The sequence below is a fragment of the Fundulus heteroclitus genome, chromosome 6, assembly GCF_011125445.2.
Source record: "Fundulus heteroclitus isolate FHET01 chromosome 6, MU-UCD_Fhet_4.1, whole genome shotgun sequence".
In the NCBI taxonomy this organism is placed as follows: Eukaryota; Metazoa; Chordata; class Actinopteri; order Cyprinodontiformes; family Fundulidae; genus Fundulus; species Fundulus heteroclitus.
This window is the reverse complement of record NC_046366.1, coordinates 868,354-883,623: the sequence shown is the minus strand read 5'-3', so window position 1 is coordinate 883,623 and position 15,270 is coordinate 868,354. Positions and strand designations below refer to the sequence as shown.

The following is a 15,270-nucleotide window of genomic DNA, read 5'->3' as shown; positions in this document are numbered from 1 at the left end:
TCGGATTTCCACCAATAACAGTGCTTAATTGAATGCGTCACTGAACAACCGAACAATGAGAAGCAAGTATCGCACTAAAATAACCTGAGATGATGGGGAAAATAGGAAAGAAACATCCAAAATTTGAAAATCAGTATAGCGGCACTGAGGTATGGATATAGCAGTACTGCACCCTTATTCTATCCTCTGGGGAGAACCCTGGTCATGATTAACTGTCAAATCTAAAACCATAACCATTAGAATGTATATTACTTAAACCTTTGTCGATTTACTCTCAGTCATGTGCTTTAAAGCCTGACAGAAAAGTAGTAAAGGCATGTTTTTATCATAAAGGGGTGACGTCCATACACTGCCATTTAAATTACCATTAACAAAAAATGTGTTGCATTTGTTATAACATATTATGGATGGATCTAGATGTAGTTTCTTTAAAAGAGGTTCGTTCACTGCAGTTTTCAGGGCCTGTAGGAAATGACCTGACAGAAGGATAGTCACTGCCATAATTACCTTGAATTGCAACATTAACTTTACAAATCTAAAAGGGGGTTTGTCAGACTCTTAACAATAGTAAATAAAGTGAGGGCTTTATTTGTGAATTTAATGACATACCAGAAAATAATAACTGTCTTGCTCATAAGAAGACTAAATGTTGCAGTGAAGCTGAAGCTTTGTTTTTTTAACAGCGCTACTGTGATGGTCAAAAGACATAGGTAAAAAATAAAGAGGTGTTATCATTAATTCAGTGTCTTCTGACCAGCACTGTGCTCTGATCGTTCTGGCAGAGATTTTAAGTAGAACAACATCAGCAATGTTTAGAACTCTGGAAATAACATGCTTACTTGCAAATAGGAGAGGTCATGGTTCTTTGTGTCTAGGTGAACGGAGAGATTGGGACTAGGGGGTTTGATGTTTTATTATTTTGTTGTATGGAATATGGTATCAGTTGGATTGGGCTCATTTGAGTCCCAGCATCTTCCTTTGGTCAGTAAAGTCCAACACTACAGGGGAGTGCATTGAGTTTCCACAGGTGGTTACCTGTGGAAACTCAATGCACTCCAGGGCTTGATGTGCCAAGTTATCTTTTGGGGAGCATAGCTCAGGAGGTGAGGGAGTGGGTTTTATCCTTGTGAAGATTTTTTGCAGCATTGCTACTTGAGTGCATGGCATGATTGGTTGTCAGTTCAGCTGCACAGTGTTTTTCACTTGTGGATTTTTTGTCTTTGGTTGACTGGAGAGTAGAAGTCGGCCGGCACAGGCTTTTGAAGGTCGATGCCGATTATTTTGACATCAGGCAAACCGATACCTGATACGTGGGGCCTATTTTTTTGGGCCAATTCTTGAAGCCGATATGGCTTTTTCTTCTTCCATTTACATGTGAAAATTACACAATAACAAATGTTACACAAGTGTTAGGTTAGACCAAAAAAGAAACATTAATTAAAAGTAGCATAGTTTGAGAGTTTTTGCAAAAGTTTGAAATCACACCAGATGTTGAAATCACACCAGTGCATGGGAGAAGGGGAACTGCACAGCAATTTTGTTTAGATGTGTCTTGTCTTCTAAGATAAAAGAGAACACAACCCTGATCACTCTCACAAACTGACTAATGAAGCCTGTAGAGCAGGCATGTCCAAAGTGCGGACCAGGGGCCATTTGTGGCCCCTGTACTCAGTTTGGGTGGCCCCCCAACTGCATTTTAAGAAAGACTTGGTCCACCAGCACAGGTGGCTGATGCAGATGGAAGATTCTAGTTTTAATTAGGGTAAAATTATTACAGAAAAGTTAAAATCCTAATATTAAAAATTTTAAGTACAATACAAAGTATTCATCTTTTAATAAACACACTTTTTGCATGTTCTAGAACTGACGGAAATGCTGTTTTTATATTGTTAGGCCAAAAACAGTTCAGTTTATTATTCTTAAAGAGTCTAATTAAATTATTTAAAATAATTTGCAAACTGGATGGATACAAGAAATTAGCAAAACCCTATTTTTAAATTTTGATCTACAATATTTTACACACTACAATAATTTACATCTAACTATTATAGATTCTTGAACTCTATATAATTGTCTTCCTTTCCCATCTTCATCCCATATTTTTTGCCCTATTTCTGTTTCTTTCTTTTTAATCATTGATTTACTTTCCCTTTTCCCAAATGGAATCTGAACCATTATATCCTTCCCCAAAGCCTTTTTAGCTAGCATATTTGCTGTTTCATTTCCTCTTACCCTTTCATGTGCTGGTACTCAACACACCTAAATAACCTGAATAAACTCTGATGAATTGCTAAGACAAAGTCTTTTCTTATAGTTTCCTTTTGATTGAAAACTTTCTATTACCGCTTTTGAATCTGTTCATATCTCCACCCTGTCCGGTCTAACCTCCTCCATCCACTGTAAACTAATAAATATTGCAACCATTTCTGCTGTGTATACAGATAAAAGGTCTGTTAATCTTTTACAGATGCATATGTTTGTCATGATGAACATTTCTTGCTCCTTCCCCTTTGCAGCCCTGATTGGGAACACCTGTCAGGCTGCAATCAACCTTGGACTCGTTCCACCTGCTCACACCTCTATAAAGACTCACCTCAGTTTGTCCTTAGTGACTGGTTCGTCTCCAGACCTCAGAACATCATGCCTGTCCTGTTCCTGTCTGCCAGTTCCTGCATCCCTGCAACCTCCGTCTGGTAAATGACTCTGGCTTTCATCATCCACTTCTTGTTGCTTCAATAAACTCTGGAAACCAGCTCTGTGTGTGTGTGCTGTGTTCTGGGTTCATCCAAGACAAATCATGACAGAACGAACCGGTCAAAGGATGAACTCAGTCACACACAGAGCTTGGTGCAGGAGCTGGCAGGACTCTGGATTTGTCTCCCCGGGGTCGCTGTTGCGACGGCCGCCTCTGGTTCGTCTCGCCTGGGTCACTGTGCTTAGACGCCTCGCCTCTCCGGGATCGCTGTTCGCGATGCCCCGCCTCTGGTTCATTTCCCTGGGCCGCTGTTTCTGCAACGCCTCGCTTCTGGTTCGTCTCGCCTGAGTCGCTGTACTAAGACGTCTCGCCGGGATCGCTGTTTGCGATGCCCCGCCTCTGGTTCGTCTCCCAGGAGTCGCTGTTGCGACGCCCGCCTCTGGTTCCGGCGCTCTCAAAGGTTCCGGCGCTCTCAAGGGTTCTGCGCTTACAAAGGATCCTGCGCTCATGGGTTCCGACGCCTTCCCCGCGTCCACTTGGTTTGTGCGCCGACAAGGGATCCTGCACTCCTGAGTTTCTGCGCCCGTGAGGTTCCTTTGCTCGATGGGTTCCAGCTTTTTGTTTTGTTTTTGCCCGCCATCTGGATACCCCCCTCCACCCGCCCAGGCAAGGAGGCTAATGGTCATCTGGAAGCCGACCTTGAGGGGGCGGTAATGTCATGATGCAGCTGAAGGCTGCATTCTGAACATTTCTTGCTCCTTCCCCAGTGCAGCCCTGATTGGGAACACCTGTCAGGCTGCAATTAACCTTGGACTCATTCCACCTGCTCACACCTCTATAAAGACTCACCTCAGTTTGTCCTTAGTGACCGGTTCGTCTCCAGTCCTCTGAACATCATGCCTGTCCTGTTCCTGCTCGTGTCCTGGTCCTGTTCCCATCTGCCAGTTCTTGCATCCCTGCAACCTCCGTCTGGTAAATGACTCTGGCTTTCATCATCCACTTCTTGCTGCTTCAATAAACTCTGAAAACCAGCTGTGTGTGTGAGTGCTGTGTTTTCTGGGTTCATCAAAGACAAATCATGACAATATTAAACTCTAGAATGTGTATCCCTATTCCCACATTTCCTTTTGAATTCTTTGAACCATCCATGTAAACTATTAAATACTTATAATACAATTGTCTAATATATAAGCTAGTTTTAACCCCAACTTTGTTATTTTTCTCTTTTCTCTTTTCATTTCATGTACCTTTATATCAACGTTTGTTTCTGGAAACAAACATGGTTGCACAGCACAAATTGGATTATTATTAGAGAATGTCTTATGACCATTTTTCTGTATTATTACCTGCTGTCTTTATATTTCCTACTACGTACATGCAAGACATTCCTTCCCCTCATCCATATGGCTACATCATCTGCATATAGTGCTGATTCAATGATTTCTTCTAGATTTGAAAATGTATCATAAATCAGAATGTTAAATAGTACATGACTTATTACACTCTCTTGTGGAGTGCCATTTTATACTTTAAAATCTCTTGAATATTTATCCCCAACTTTTACTTTTATTTTCCTATGTAAAGAAACTTGTTATCCAACTGTACATTCTTCCACCTATTCCCATATTTTCCAACTTTATCAGTAAACCTAAATAATACTACTATTATCAATTCTCTCATTTTCATCCTTTTTTATATCACTACTAACTCTCTGGCAAAGGAGTGCTGGTAACAGGCTCCTCTTATCCTCCTGCTGATGAGGTCTTGATGGGAAACACCTGTCACCTGACCCAGCCATCATGCTACAGACCCCGTCTAGTGGATGAAAAAGAAGACTGCACAATAGAGGAGACAAAAGTCTCCCAGACCCCGACATGTTGGGTTTTCTGCCATGATGTCTACAGATTCTTATGTCATGTCGTAAACCATATCCTCATTCTCAACCATTAGAAAAACTTCACAAGTAGTTTACAGTAGTGCAGCACATGTCTGAATGTCAGTTTTGCAAGTGGAAAAGATTATGAGACACACAGAGAAATAATAGTGGCAGTTGCACATTATTTTGCTCAATGCCTGACGCCCATGGATAAACTGAGCTGAAAGGGCTTTATCGGTCTCATAAACAAGCTGGACCATAGGTACCACATAACCGGATTACTTTTGCCATGTCGCCATTCCACAAATGTACGAAGCTTGTCATTGGATGGTTAAATCTGACCTGACCTAACTTTTATACTACACATGTACCACAGTCCTTTGGTCAATCGTACAACAGAACTATACATGAGTTTCACAGTGCACTTCCTCACTGAAGACTTTAGACTGAAAGAACAGTCTCTAGAGACTGTATTTTCCCAGAGTTGCAAAGCAAGCGAAAATATTGCCCTCGGATTACACTCTGTGATCTTCATGAAGTACAACTGGTGTGGATCACTACAGAAGATGGAGCAAACCTTGTGAACTAAGCTGCAAAACTAAACGACTGTGTCGGGCATCAGTATTTTGGACACTGGTTGCACCCTGCAATCGGTAAGTGTATTGATTGCTGTCAGAATGAACAGATTTGTTTAGCACTGTAAAATTGTTCCACAACATTGTTTAATCATTTTGCAAAACGTTTACTGCTTTAGGTTATTGTTTTTAGGGTAATATTAGGTAGGATAATGCTGATTTCATAACATAAACTTGCATGATTTCTAATTCATTTTGTGACTGTTTTAAGACTGATGGGAGTAAATAGAGTTGAGATGTGAAACTGATACTGAAGTTTAGTATAAAAGACAAAATTAGACTAATACAGCAGATACGGGACTGGACAATATGCTGCCTTAGAGCCAATTGATTTTGACCTAATTTGTCTGGTATTTTTATTAAAGATAATATCATAAATTACAATTGGTTTTGACAACAGAATTTAAACATACCTGTATGTTCTTGTATCTATTTCTCTTTCACCAGAAAATTCTGTCAAAATTATGCTGGGATTGCTAGAGCCACCATATACTGGTGCGGTTGGCCCTGGGTTCATAGACCTCATGTGGCTGCAATGTGTCAGCAGTTCCCGCTAGATGAAGGCATTGATGCTATGGACCGGCCCGCCTGTTCCGAAGACCTGAATCCTATTGAGCACATGTGGGACATCATGTCTCGCTTCATCTACCAATGCCACTTTGCACCACAGACAGTCCAAGAGTTGGCGGATGCGTTTGTCGAGGTCTGGGAGGAAATCCCTCAGGAGATCATCCACTGCCTCATCAGGAATATGCCCAGGTGTTGTAGGGAGGTCATACAGGCATGTGGAGGCAACACGATACTGAGCCTCATTTTGACTTTTGACATTTAAGGACCAAACATCACAGTTGGATCTGCCTGTAGTTTGTTTTTCCCACTTTAATTTTAAGTGTGGGCCTAAGCTCAGACCTCCATGGGTTAATAAATTTGATTTCCATTGATAATGTAAATTTGTTTTCAGCACATTCAACTATGTAAAGAACCAAGTATTTAATAGGAATATTTCATTTATACAGATCTAGGATGTGTTATTTCAGTGTTCCCTTTATCTTTTTGAGCAATATGTATATATATATATATATATATATATATATATATATATATATATATATATATATATATATATATATATATATATATATACACAAATTTATTACAATTCATAAATAGTTTATATACAAACAGCTCTAATTACGTTCAAACCCAAACATTCATACAGATCTAGGATGTGTTATTTCAGAGTTCCCTTTATCTTTTTAAGCTCTCTCTCTCTCTCTCTCTCTCTATCTATCTATCTATCTATCTATCTATCTATCTATCTATCTATCTATCTATCTATCTATCTATCTATCTATCTATCTATCTATCTATCTATCTATCTATCTATCTATCTATCTATCTATCTATCTATCTATCTATCTATATATATATATATATATATATATGACCTATTTTAGATCATTCAGTAATTTTATTTGACATTTTAATCTCTTCACCCTCTCAGAAGGGATTTTCTCGCCGTACTGTCCCAGAAGCACCGCTCCAAATTAATGCACATCTTCCTGATGTGTTGAACTCCATTTTTACCCACAACTCATCAGTAGACACCCTGACCATGAACTTAAACAATGCAGTCACTGAACTAATGGACTCTGTTGCTCCTGCAAAGATCTTTCAAAAGGCCCAATAAGACTCCCATGTCCTGGCTCAATGAGGAACGTAAGAGGAACTTAAGAATCTGCGGCGAAATTGCAGACAAACTCTAGATTAGTTGTATTTCTCCAGTTTGAAGACTGGAGAAATACAACTAATCTAGTTGCTTCCCATCCAGAAACCTTTCTCAATTCAAAAGGAATTGACTTGACAAAAAGTCCAGTTGTTTTGTTTTTTTAACTTTTTTTTGGAACGATCATGACCTGGATGACTGAGAATATTCACCAGCTTATTGCTCCAGGTGTGGAGGGATGCTCTGACCTCTTTTCAACACCTCATGCCCTCAGTTAAGGCGACTTACTTCTCTAATTTTATCACAAATCATAAGCATCCATCCATCCATCCATTTTCTAACTCGCTTAGTCCCTCATGGGGTCGTGGGGGGTGCTGGTGCCTATCTCCAGCATTCACTGGGCAAGAGGCGGGGTACACCCTGGACAGGTCGCCAGTCTGTCGCAGGGCACAAATCATAAGCATAACTCTAAACTCTTATTCAGTACTGTGTCACAACTTGTTGAGATTAAACAAACTACCAAGTGTACAAATTTGAAAACTCATGACTTTTTAATATTTTTCAGAGACACTTAGAACCCTGATCACTCCTTCCTTGGGTAGCTCATCAAACTACTCAGTTGCTTTATCTTGTGTTGCACAAGGGCTCTCTGATTTTAAGGTAATTTCCTTGGCTGCATGAACTAAGGTTATTAATGCAGCTCGACCTACAATCTGCCACTTGGACCTTCTGTCTGCTTGGGTTTTAAAGGATCAGTGGTTAGTTCTAGGACCCTATATTTTGCACTTAACACTTCACTGACTATTGAACTTTTCCCTTCCTTTTTCCTTCCTTTTAAATCAGCAGTGGTTGTTCCTATCCTGAAGAAACTTTTATTGGATGCTGACACAGCTGGTAACCATTGGCCTGTCTCTAAATTATTATTCCTGTCTATGAGAAAGTTGTTTCCAAGCAGCTCATCGATTATCGGTCCACTTATAATACTTTTGAGCCATTTCAGTGGCTTTCAATGGTTTTAGATCTAACCATTCCACATAAACAGCTTTAACCAAAGTGGTTAACAATCCCCTAGTGAATGTTGACAACAACCACACCTTTGTTCTATTATCCCTACATCTAAGTACTGCTTTGGACACTGTGGACCACGGTATTCTTCTGGATAGGCTTAAAAGCTTTATTGGAGTCACTTGTAACGCACTCTCATGCCTCAGATCTTACCTGTCTGACAGATCTCAGTATGTTAGTCTTAAGAAAGATACCTCTGTGTCTTGTGTTGTGAGGCATGGGGTCCCTCAAGGATCTCTTCTTGGTCCACTGCTATTTTCTCTCTACCTTCTTCCTCTTGGTCCCCTTTTATGTTTATTTAAAGTTACCTTTCATTGCTATGCTGACAATGTGCAGCTATACATACCCTTTATTGTAGACAACACTGCAGACTTGTCGCAATTAGAGACCTTTCTATAAGTCATTAGGGGTTGGTTGTCTAATAATTTCCTGCTTCTTAACACAGACAAGACAGACTTAATGGTAATTGGACCTCAGAAATGAATACACTCACTTTTAAATCTTATCCTTAAGATTGATGACCATGTGATAAAATGTAGGGCTAAGATTAAGAATTTGGGAGTGTGGTTTGACCCTGTGCTCACTTTTGAACCTCATTTGAAGGAGGTGACTAAGACTGCCTTTTGTCATCTCAGAAACATCGCAAAAATTAGGCAAATTTTATCCTTTGGAAATGCTGAGATTGCTATCCATGCATTTGTGTTCTGATGCAATGATTACTGCAATGCCCTTTTCTGTGGGTTCCCAAAGGAAAGTTTAGGGGTTTGCAGACAGCTATGAATGCAGCTGCCCATGTTTTAACTAAAATTAGGAAATATGCACACATCACCCCAGTATTGTCATCTCTTCATTGGCTGCCTTGTCATGTTCGAGCAGACTTCGAGATCCTGTTGCTTGTTGGTGTTTTTAAAGTTAAGTTAAAGATTCACTTGTGTACTCTGTCTTACTCATAGTAAATTTTATCTCTTGGTTTTTCTGTTATATTTTTTTATCTGTACTGTATTTATTTGTCTTTTATCGCCTTGTATTTGTTCAGCGCTTTGTATGAAAGCGCTTAATAAATAAATAAATAAATTATTATTATTATTATTATTATTATTATTAAAAACCCATCACCAGAACAAGGATAACTTTCTGCATTTCTGCATATGAGATGAAGCTTTGGACCACTTTGAATGTGGAGCTCAGGCAATGTCCTATGTCATCATAAGTTTATACAACCCCGTATATAATTTGTTTTTACAACATCACCATTCTTTTCTTATCTTGTTCTTTTTTTTCTACTATTACTTATTTTATCAGCATTCTTTATATGTTATTACATATTGAAAAAAATAAAAACATTTGAGATTAGAATATTTCATCGGACCAATAAAAAAATACACCACACTGTGGGCTTGATTGAAAGTGTGATTAAAGTACCTTTTGAAAATAACAACGTTTAAGCAGGTCTTAAACGTTGTTATTTTCAAAAGGTACTTTTAATCTAACAAACGATTAAAAGCTGAGCTGAGATCTTGGTCAGATACTAGAATCAACTCTGGGCTTGAGTTCTGTTTAACAATTAAAAACATGAAGGAGTCTGGTGTTGAGATTATGATTGTATGAGAATTGAGGTTATGTCATTGATAATTAAAATCTTAACATTAACAGTTGGTGTATTTTTTTTAGCATAAGACACAAAAAGTAAAACAATGTTAAGGTGATAAATGAACACCAGATGCCAGAATGATTACTATACTTCTGAGCCAATAGATAAATAAATACAGAAATCAGAAATAATTTGTATTACTGTTTCCGTTTCTCCAACTGTTTCTTAAATCAAAATGTGTCCAAGTCTGCATGGTGTAATGCAGTTGTGAGACATTTCTTGTTTCTTTTGAAAGAAAAATAAAAGCCGGATTTTATGTGCTATTCCAGATCAAACTCATACTTTCAAGTGACAGCAGTTGTCTTTTTGTTGTTATATCAACCAGGATGCCTACATGGAAGAGGAAGGGCCCAGAGGTGACATGACAATCCAGTCAGGGCTCAGCAACTCGACAGAAAGTATTGACAGCATGAAGGCCTTGACAGCTGCCATAGAAGCTGCTAACGCTCAGGTTTGTGCTTTTGTGTTATTTGTTAGAATAAAAGTCAACATTATGACTGAGCAGAAAGAATTAAGAATGATTTCACAGCCTAATTAACAGTTTTGGAAATAACTTTGTGTATAATGATATAATGTCCTTAACATATGTACTCCTTGCACAAACTAAATGGTTTATAAGTAGCTGGCATCCTACCTGCAGCGGTAACTCCTTTACCAACCTCAGATAGTAAAAACCTCCACTTTTGCATCAGATGTTTTTCAACATGGAAGTCTATGGTTATCACACTACACATACGACTTTGGTCAGTGAGCCTTGACAACATTCCATGACACATGGAATATTGTTGGAAAAATAAATCGTCTGAGTGTGACATGGAAAAGTCACTTTTTGGTGCAAATGCAAATCCGTTAAAGAGATCTATTTTTGGTTTATGCACCATTTTACTCCTGGATAACCTGATTTGTCATAACAGTTAATTTCATATTTGGCCATCTTTCTAATCAGAATTGATAAAGCATGTTTATAATGGTTGGGGTTTTGCACAGTCCCAGTTCGGTAAGCAGAAGCAATACATTTTAACTGGGTTGAGGCTCACCGTAAACCTATTTTATTTAGTACAAAGCCAATTTTAATGTTCTGTGGTGTTTCAACTAGCTAGCTGATCATTTTAGACTAAATTGAAATATTTAGAGCTCGTCTTCTGTCTTATTAATTCACCCACTGAACAATATATCAGTACCAATGGCAGCAAAATGGGCCCTTAGCATGATGCTACCACCCCCATGCTTGAGAGTTGTTGCAGTGCTCTTAGGTTTGAAAGCATCATCACTCCTCCACGCATACAACTATTCATTGTGGCTAATTAATCACCATTTCCTCTGTGTCATGATTTTGTTTACCGATGAACTTCAGGACACACACACGGGACTAAAAGTTTGAGAGTCTTTATTGCAAGGTTGATGGGTGGAGGTCTGATGAGGAGCTGGTTGCACAGAAACTGAGTGAAGGTGATGGCAGGAGCTGACGGCCCGGAGACAGAGAGTCCACACTTGCTAAGAGCTGCTCGGCTAGCAGGCCTCATAGCACTCAGGTTAGCAGTTCATAGAAGACACCAGGGCACAGAGCTGAGCTTCACCAGGGCGGCTAGTCAGGTTAGCAGAACTAGAGAGTAACCGATGTCCAGAGCTGAGCTTCTCCAGGGCGGCTAGTCAGGTTAGCAGAACTAGAGAGACACCGAGGCTCAGAGCTGAGCTTCTCCAGGGCGGCTAGTCAGGTTAGCAGAACTGGAGAGACACCAAGGCACAGAGCAGAGCCTTTCCAAGAACAAACAGTGAAACGAACAGTCTTTAGAGTAACTGGCAGGACTAACCTTAACAACAGGAGCAAAACAAAGTTTCCAAGGCAAAACGGGGACTGGCATGGATAGGTGAGGAATGATGACGGCCCAGTGCTGAACTGAAGACAGAGGGAGGTTTAAATAGAGAACTAACAGGTGAAACCAGGGTTTGACTAATTAACCAGCAAATGATAACAGGTGTGACTGACTGCTGAGGAGGTGAGGTGAAAAATTGACAGAAAATAACTGATGACTGAAAACAAATAAAATTAAACCTAACTCAAAAAAGATGAAAAAATGAAAATAACAGAAAAACAAAGCCCAACCCAAACTCAACCATGACACTACCCCCCCCTCAAGGCCGGTCTCCGGACGGCCTAACATACCAAAAAACAAAACAAACTACAAGGTGACCGAAACAGGGTGGGAGGAGGGTGGTACGGATGGCGGGCTAGGGTCAAACCAAACAGATCAAAGCAGGGTGGGTGGAGGGTGGTACGGATGGCGGGCTAGGGTCAAACCAAACAGATCAAAGCAGGGTGGGTGGAGGGTGGTACGGATGGTGGGCCAAAAACAAAAAACTACCCACTCAGGGCGATCTGAAACAAGGAAAAACAAAAGCGGACTAAAGGGGTTACTAACAGCCCCTGGTAGGCCAACAAAGGGCATCTAACCAACGCTGACAGGCGAACATCGCCACAAGGCAAAAACGGGCAGAACAGGCGAACAACGCCAGAGGGAAGAACAGGCGTATGACAACGCCAGAGGGAAGAACAGGCGTACGACAACGCCAGAGGGAAGAACAGGCGTACGACAGCGCCAGAGGGAAGAACAGGCGTACGACAGCGCCAGAGGGAAGAACAGGCGTACGACAGCGCCAGAGGGAAGAACAGGCGCACGACAGCGCCAGAGGGAAGAACGGGCGCACGACAGCGCCAGAGGGAAGAACGGGCGCACGACAGCGCCAGAGGGAAGAACGGGCGCACGACAGCGCCAGAGGGAAGAACGGGCGCACGACAGCGCCAGAGGGAAGAACGGGCGCACGACAGCGCCAGAGGGAAGAACGGGCGCACGACAGCGCCAGAGGGAAGGAACGGGCGTACTTAACGCCAAAGGGAAGGAACGGGCGTACTTAACGCCAAAGGGAAGGAACGGGCGCACAACAGCGCCAAAGGGAAGGAACGGGCGCACAACAACGCCAAAGAGAAACCCGCCGGGGCGTGAGGTAAACGCCGGGGCTTGGGGAAGAGAACGTCGGAATGTGAGGGAAGCAGGAACATCTAAAACGCCTAGGAACAAGAACGGAGAACGTACTTACACGCCGGGGAACCGAGAACGTCCTAACACGCCGGGGAACCAAGAGTCAGAGGACGTCCTAACACGCCGGGGAACCAAGAGTCAGAGGGCGTCCTAACACGCCGGGGAACCAAGAGTCAGAGGGCGTCCTAACACGCCGGGGAACCGAGAACAAAGGGCGTCCAAACACGCCGGGGAACCGAGAACAAAGGGCGTCCTAACACGCCGAGGATCCAAGGGGTCTAAATTTGAGAAGGCCGAGGAACAAGAAGGCCAAAAACTTAACTAAGCCAAACCGAAGGAGCGTGAAACAGCTCATATCAGGGGTCAGAAGCCTAAGCAAGCGCTAGGAACTAAGGAGCACTGGGAGAGCGCAGGACAAAAATAAGAATTTAAACTAAGAATTAAAAAATAAAGGCAAGACTAGAACAGGGATAGCACCACAAAAGAAAAAACTAAAGCTAACCCTTGAATCAAAACAAAAACACTAAGCAGAAAACTAAAACGATACCAGAAAATTAAAACAAAACAGAGAAACTAGGACCCGAACTGGTAAACTAATGAAAAACTAGATAGCTAATGTAACACAAAACTGAAGCTGAAAAACTAAGGTAAAAAACAATACTAAAGCAAAATTATGAGACTAAAGCTAAACTAGAAATTAAGGCAAAACAAGAAAACTAGAACATGAATAAGTAAACTAACGAGAAAACCAGAGAACTAAGGCTATAAATGAGGAAATAAAGCAAAGCCTGGAAACTAAGGCGAAATCTAGAATCCTAAAACGGAGCAGGAAAAACAAAAGCAAAACAGAGACTAAGAACTCTAAGAAAACAAGAACCCCTAAATAACTCTAAAACCCCAAAAATCCTAAGTAAATCAAAAACTGAAATCGAGCCCAAAACAAACAACAAGGCACTGGCCTTAAGGGCTTAGGCAAAAACGGCTGCTAAGCAAAAAAAAGAAAAAGTCTTCGTGGAGGTCGTCCTGGACGAGGCAGGCGGCGGAGCAGCATCGCCCGATTAAACCCTCGAGGAGGGCGGCCCCGACGAGGCAGAGTCAAGCGGCCCGGAGACCACGGTCGGCGGCTCCGGCCGAACAGGAAAGTCAGAGACGGGCGCCGTGGTGGACGGCCCCGACGAGGAAGAGTCGAGCGGCTCGAAGTCCGCAGTCTGCGGCTCCGGCCAAACAGAGGAGTCAGAGGCGGGCGCCGTGGTGGACGGCCCCGACGAGGCAGAGTCGAGCGGCTCGAAGTCCGCAATCTGCGGCTCCGGCCAAACAGATCAGTCGGAGGCGGCACCAAGCTACAGGTCTCGGCGGAAACCGAGGCCAGAGGCGGATCCTCCTGGACCTCCTCACGAGGCTTGGGCGGAGGCAGGTCCTCCTGGACCTCCTCACGGGACTTTGGCGGAGGCAGGTCCTCCTGGACCTCCTCACGGGACTTGAACAGAGGCAAAGCGGCTCCCTCGGAGGCCTCGGGCTGAGGCAAAGCGGCTCCCTCGGAGGCCTCGGGCTGAGGCAAAGCGGCTCCCTCGGAGGCCTCGGGCTGAGGCGAGGCGGAACAGTTCCCTCGGAGGCCTCGGCTTGAGGCAAAGCGGCTCCCTCGGAGGCCTCGGCTTGAGGCAAAGCGGCTCCCTCGGAGGCCTCGGCTTGAGGCAAAGCGGCTCCCTCGGAGGCCTCGGCTTGAGGCAAAGCGGCTCCCTCGGAGGCCTCGGCTTGAGGCAAAGCGGCTCCCTCGGAGGCCTCGGCTTGAGGCGAAACAACTACCTCGTCGGCCGACGGGTCTGTTTTAGGCAGCTCGAAGCCTTCGGGCGGAGACTGAACCAACTCTTCGGCTACTTCGGGCTGTGACGGGCAACAGGCTTCGGAGAGCGGCGCCGGGCTACAGGCTTCGGAGAGCGCCGAGGTTGGAGGCGGATCCTCCTCTTGAACCTTGACGGACCCTCCGCGCCGGTGGTTACGCCGTCTTCGCCGGGAGGGGACAGATGAGGAATCTGAGGCAATCTCGGGGGTGGCAGCTGGCCAACAGGGCAGAAGGTCGTCTCGGTCTCCGTAGTAGAACTCCCACAGCTGGCTCTCCTCGATGCGTGGGGGTCTGCTAGGTGGAACGATGTGCCTTACCCGAGGGGCCAGCTGTGAGTCATGGAGATGATGACCGAGACGACGAGAGGCTGAGCGGCTTCCTTTCCCGGGTTCCGGGGTAGCCGTAACAACGCCCACGTAAACCACCTGGGGAGTGGAGTCAGTCCGGACGGGTGGCGCAGGGTCCCGGGCGGAAGCCATCTTGGCATACCTCTCCCTCATCTGGCGTTCGCACATCTCCAAATATGCGAGGATCTCCGGGTCGTCAACTCCAGCAGGTAAGCCCCGCATGGCGCCTGAGTTCACCTCTTTTGACTGGGCCGTACTGTCATGATTTTGTTTACCGATGAACTTCAGGACACACACACGGGACTAAAAGTTTGAGAGTCTTTATTGCAAGGTTGATGGGTGGAGGTCTGATGAGGAGCTGGTTGCACAGAAACTGAGTGAAGGTGATGGCAGGAGC

At 43.4% G+C, this 15,270-nt stretch overlaps 1 protein-coding gene across 5 annotated transcripts in view; it reads left to right on the top strand.

The window, feature by feature from the left end:
• The window catches only part of dlgap1a (discs, large (Drosophila) homolog-associated protein 1a), a 290,495-nt gene that overhangs the window by 233,812 nt on the left and 41,413 nt on the right, over positions 1-15,270 (top strand). For all 5 annotated transcript variants that reach the window (XR_001164996.3, XM_021309085.2, XM_012849744.3 and 2 more), the window contains one exon: positions 9,974-10,099. Coding sequence is in view for 4 of the 5 variants with exons in the window: in XM_021309085.2 (XP_021164760.1) it covers positions 9,974-10,099 (126 nt within the window). In the remaining variant the exon portion in view is untranslated. The remainder of the gene's footprint in view (positions 1-9,973; positions 10,100-15,270) is intronic.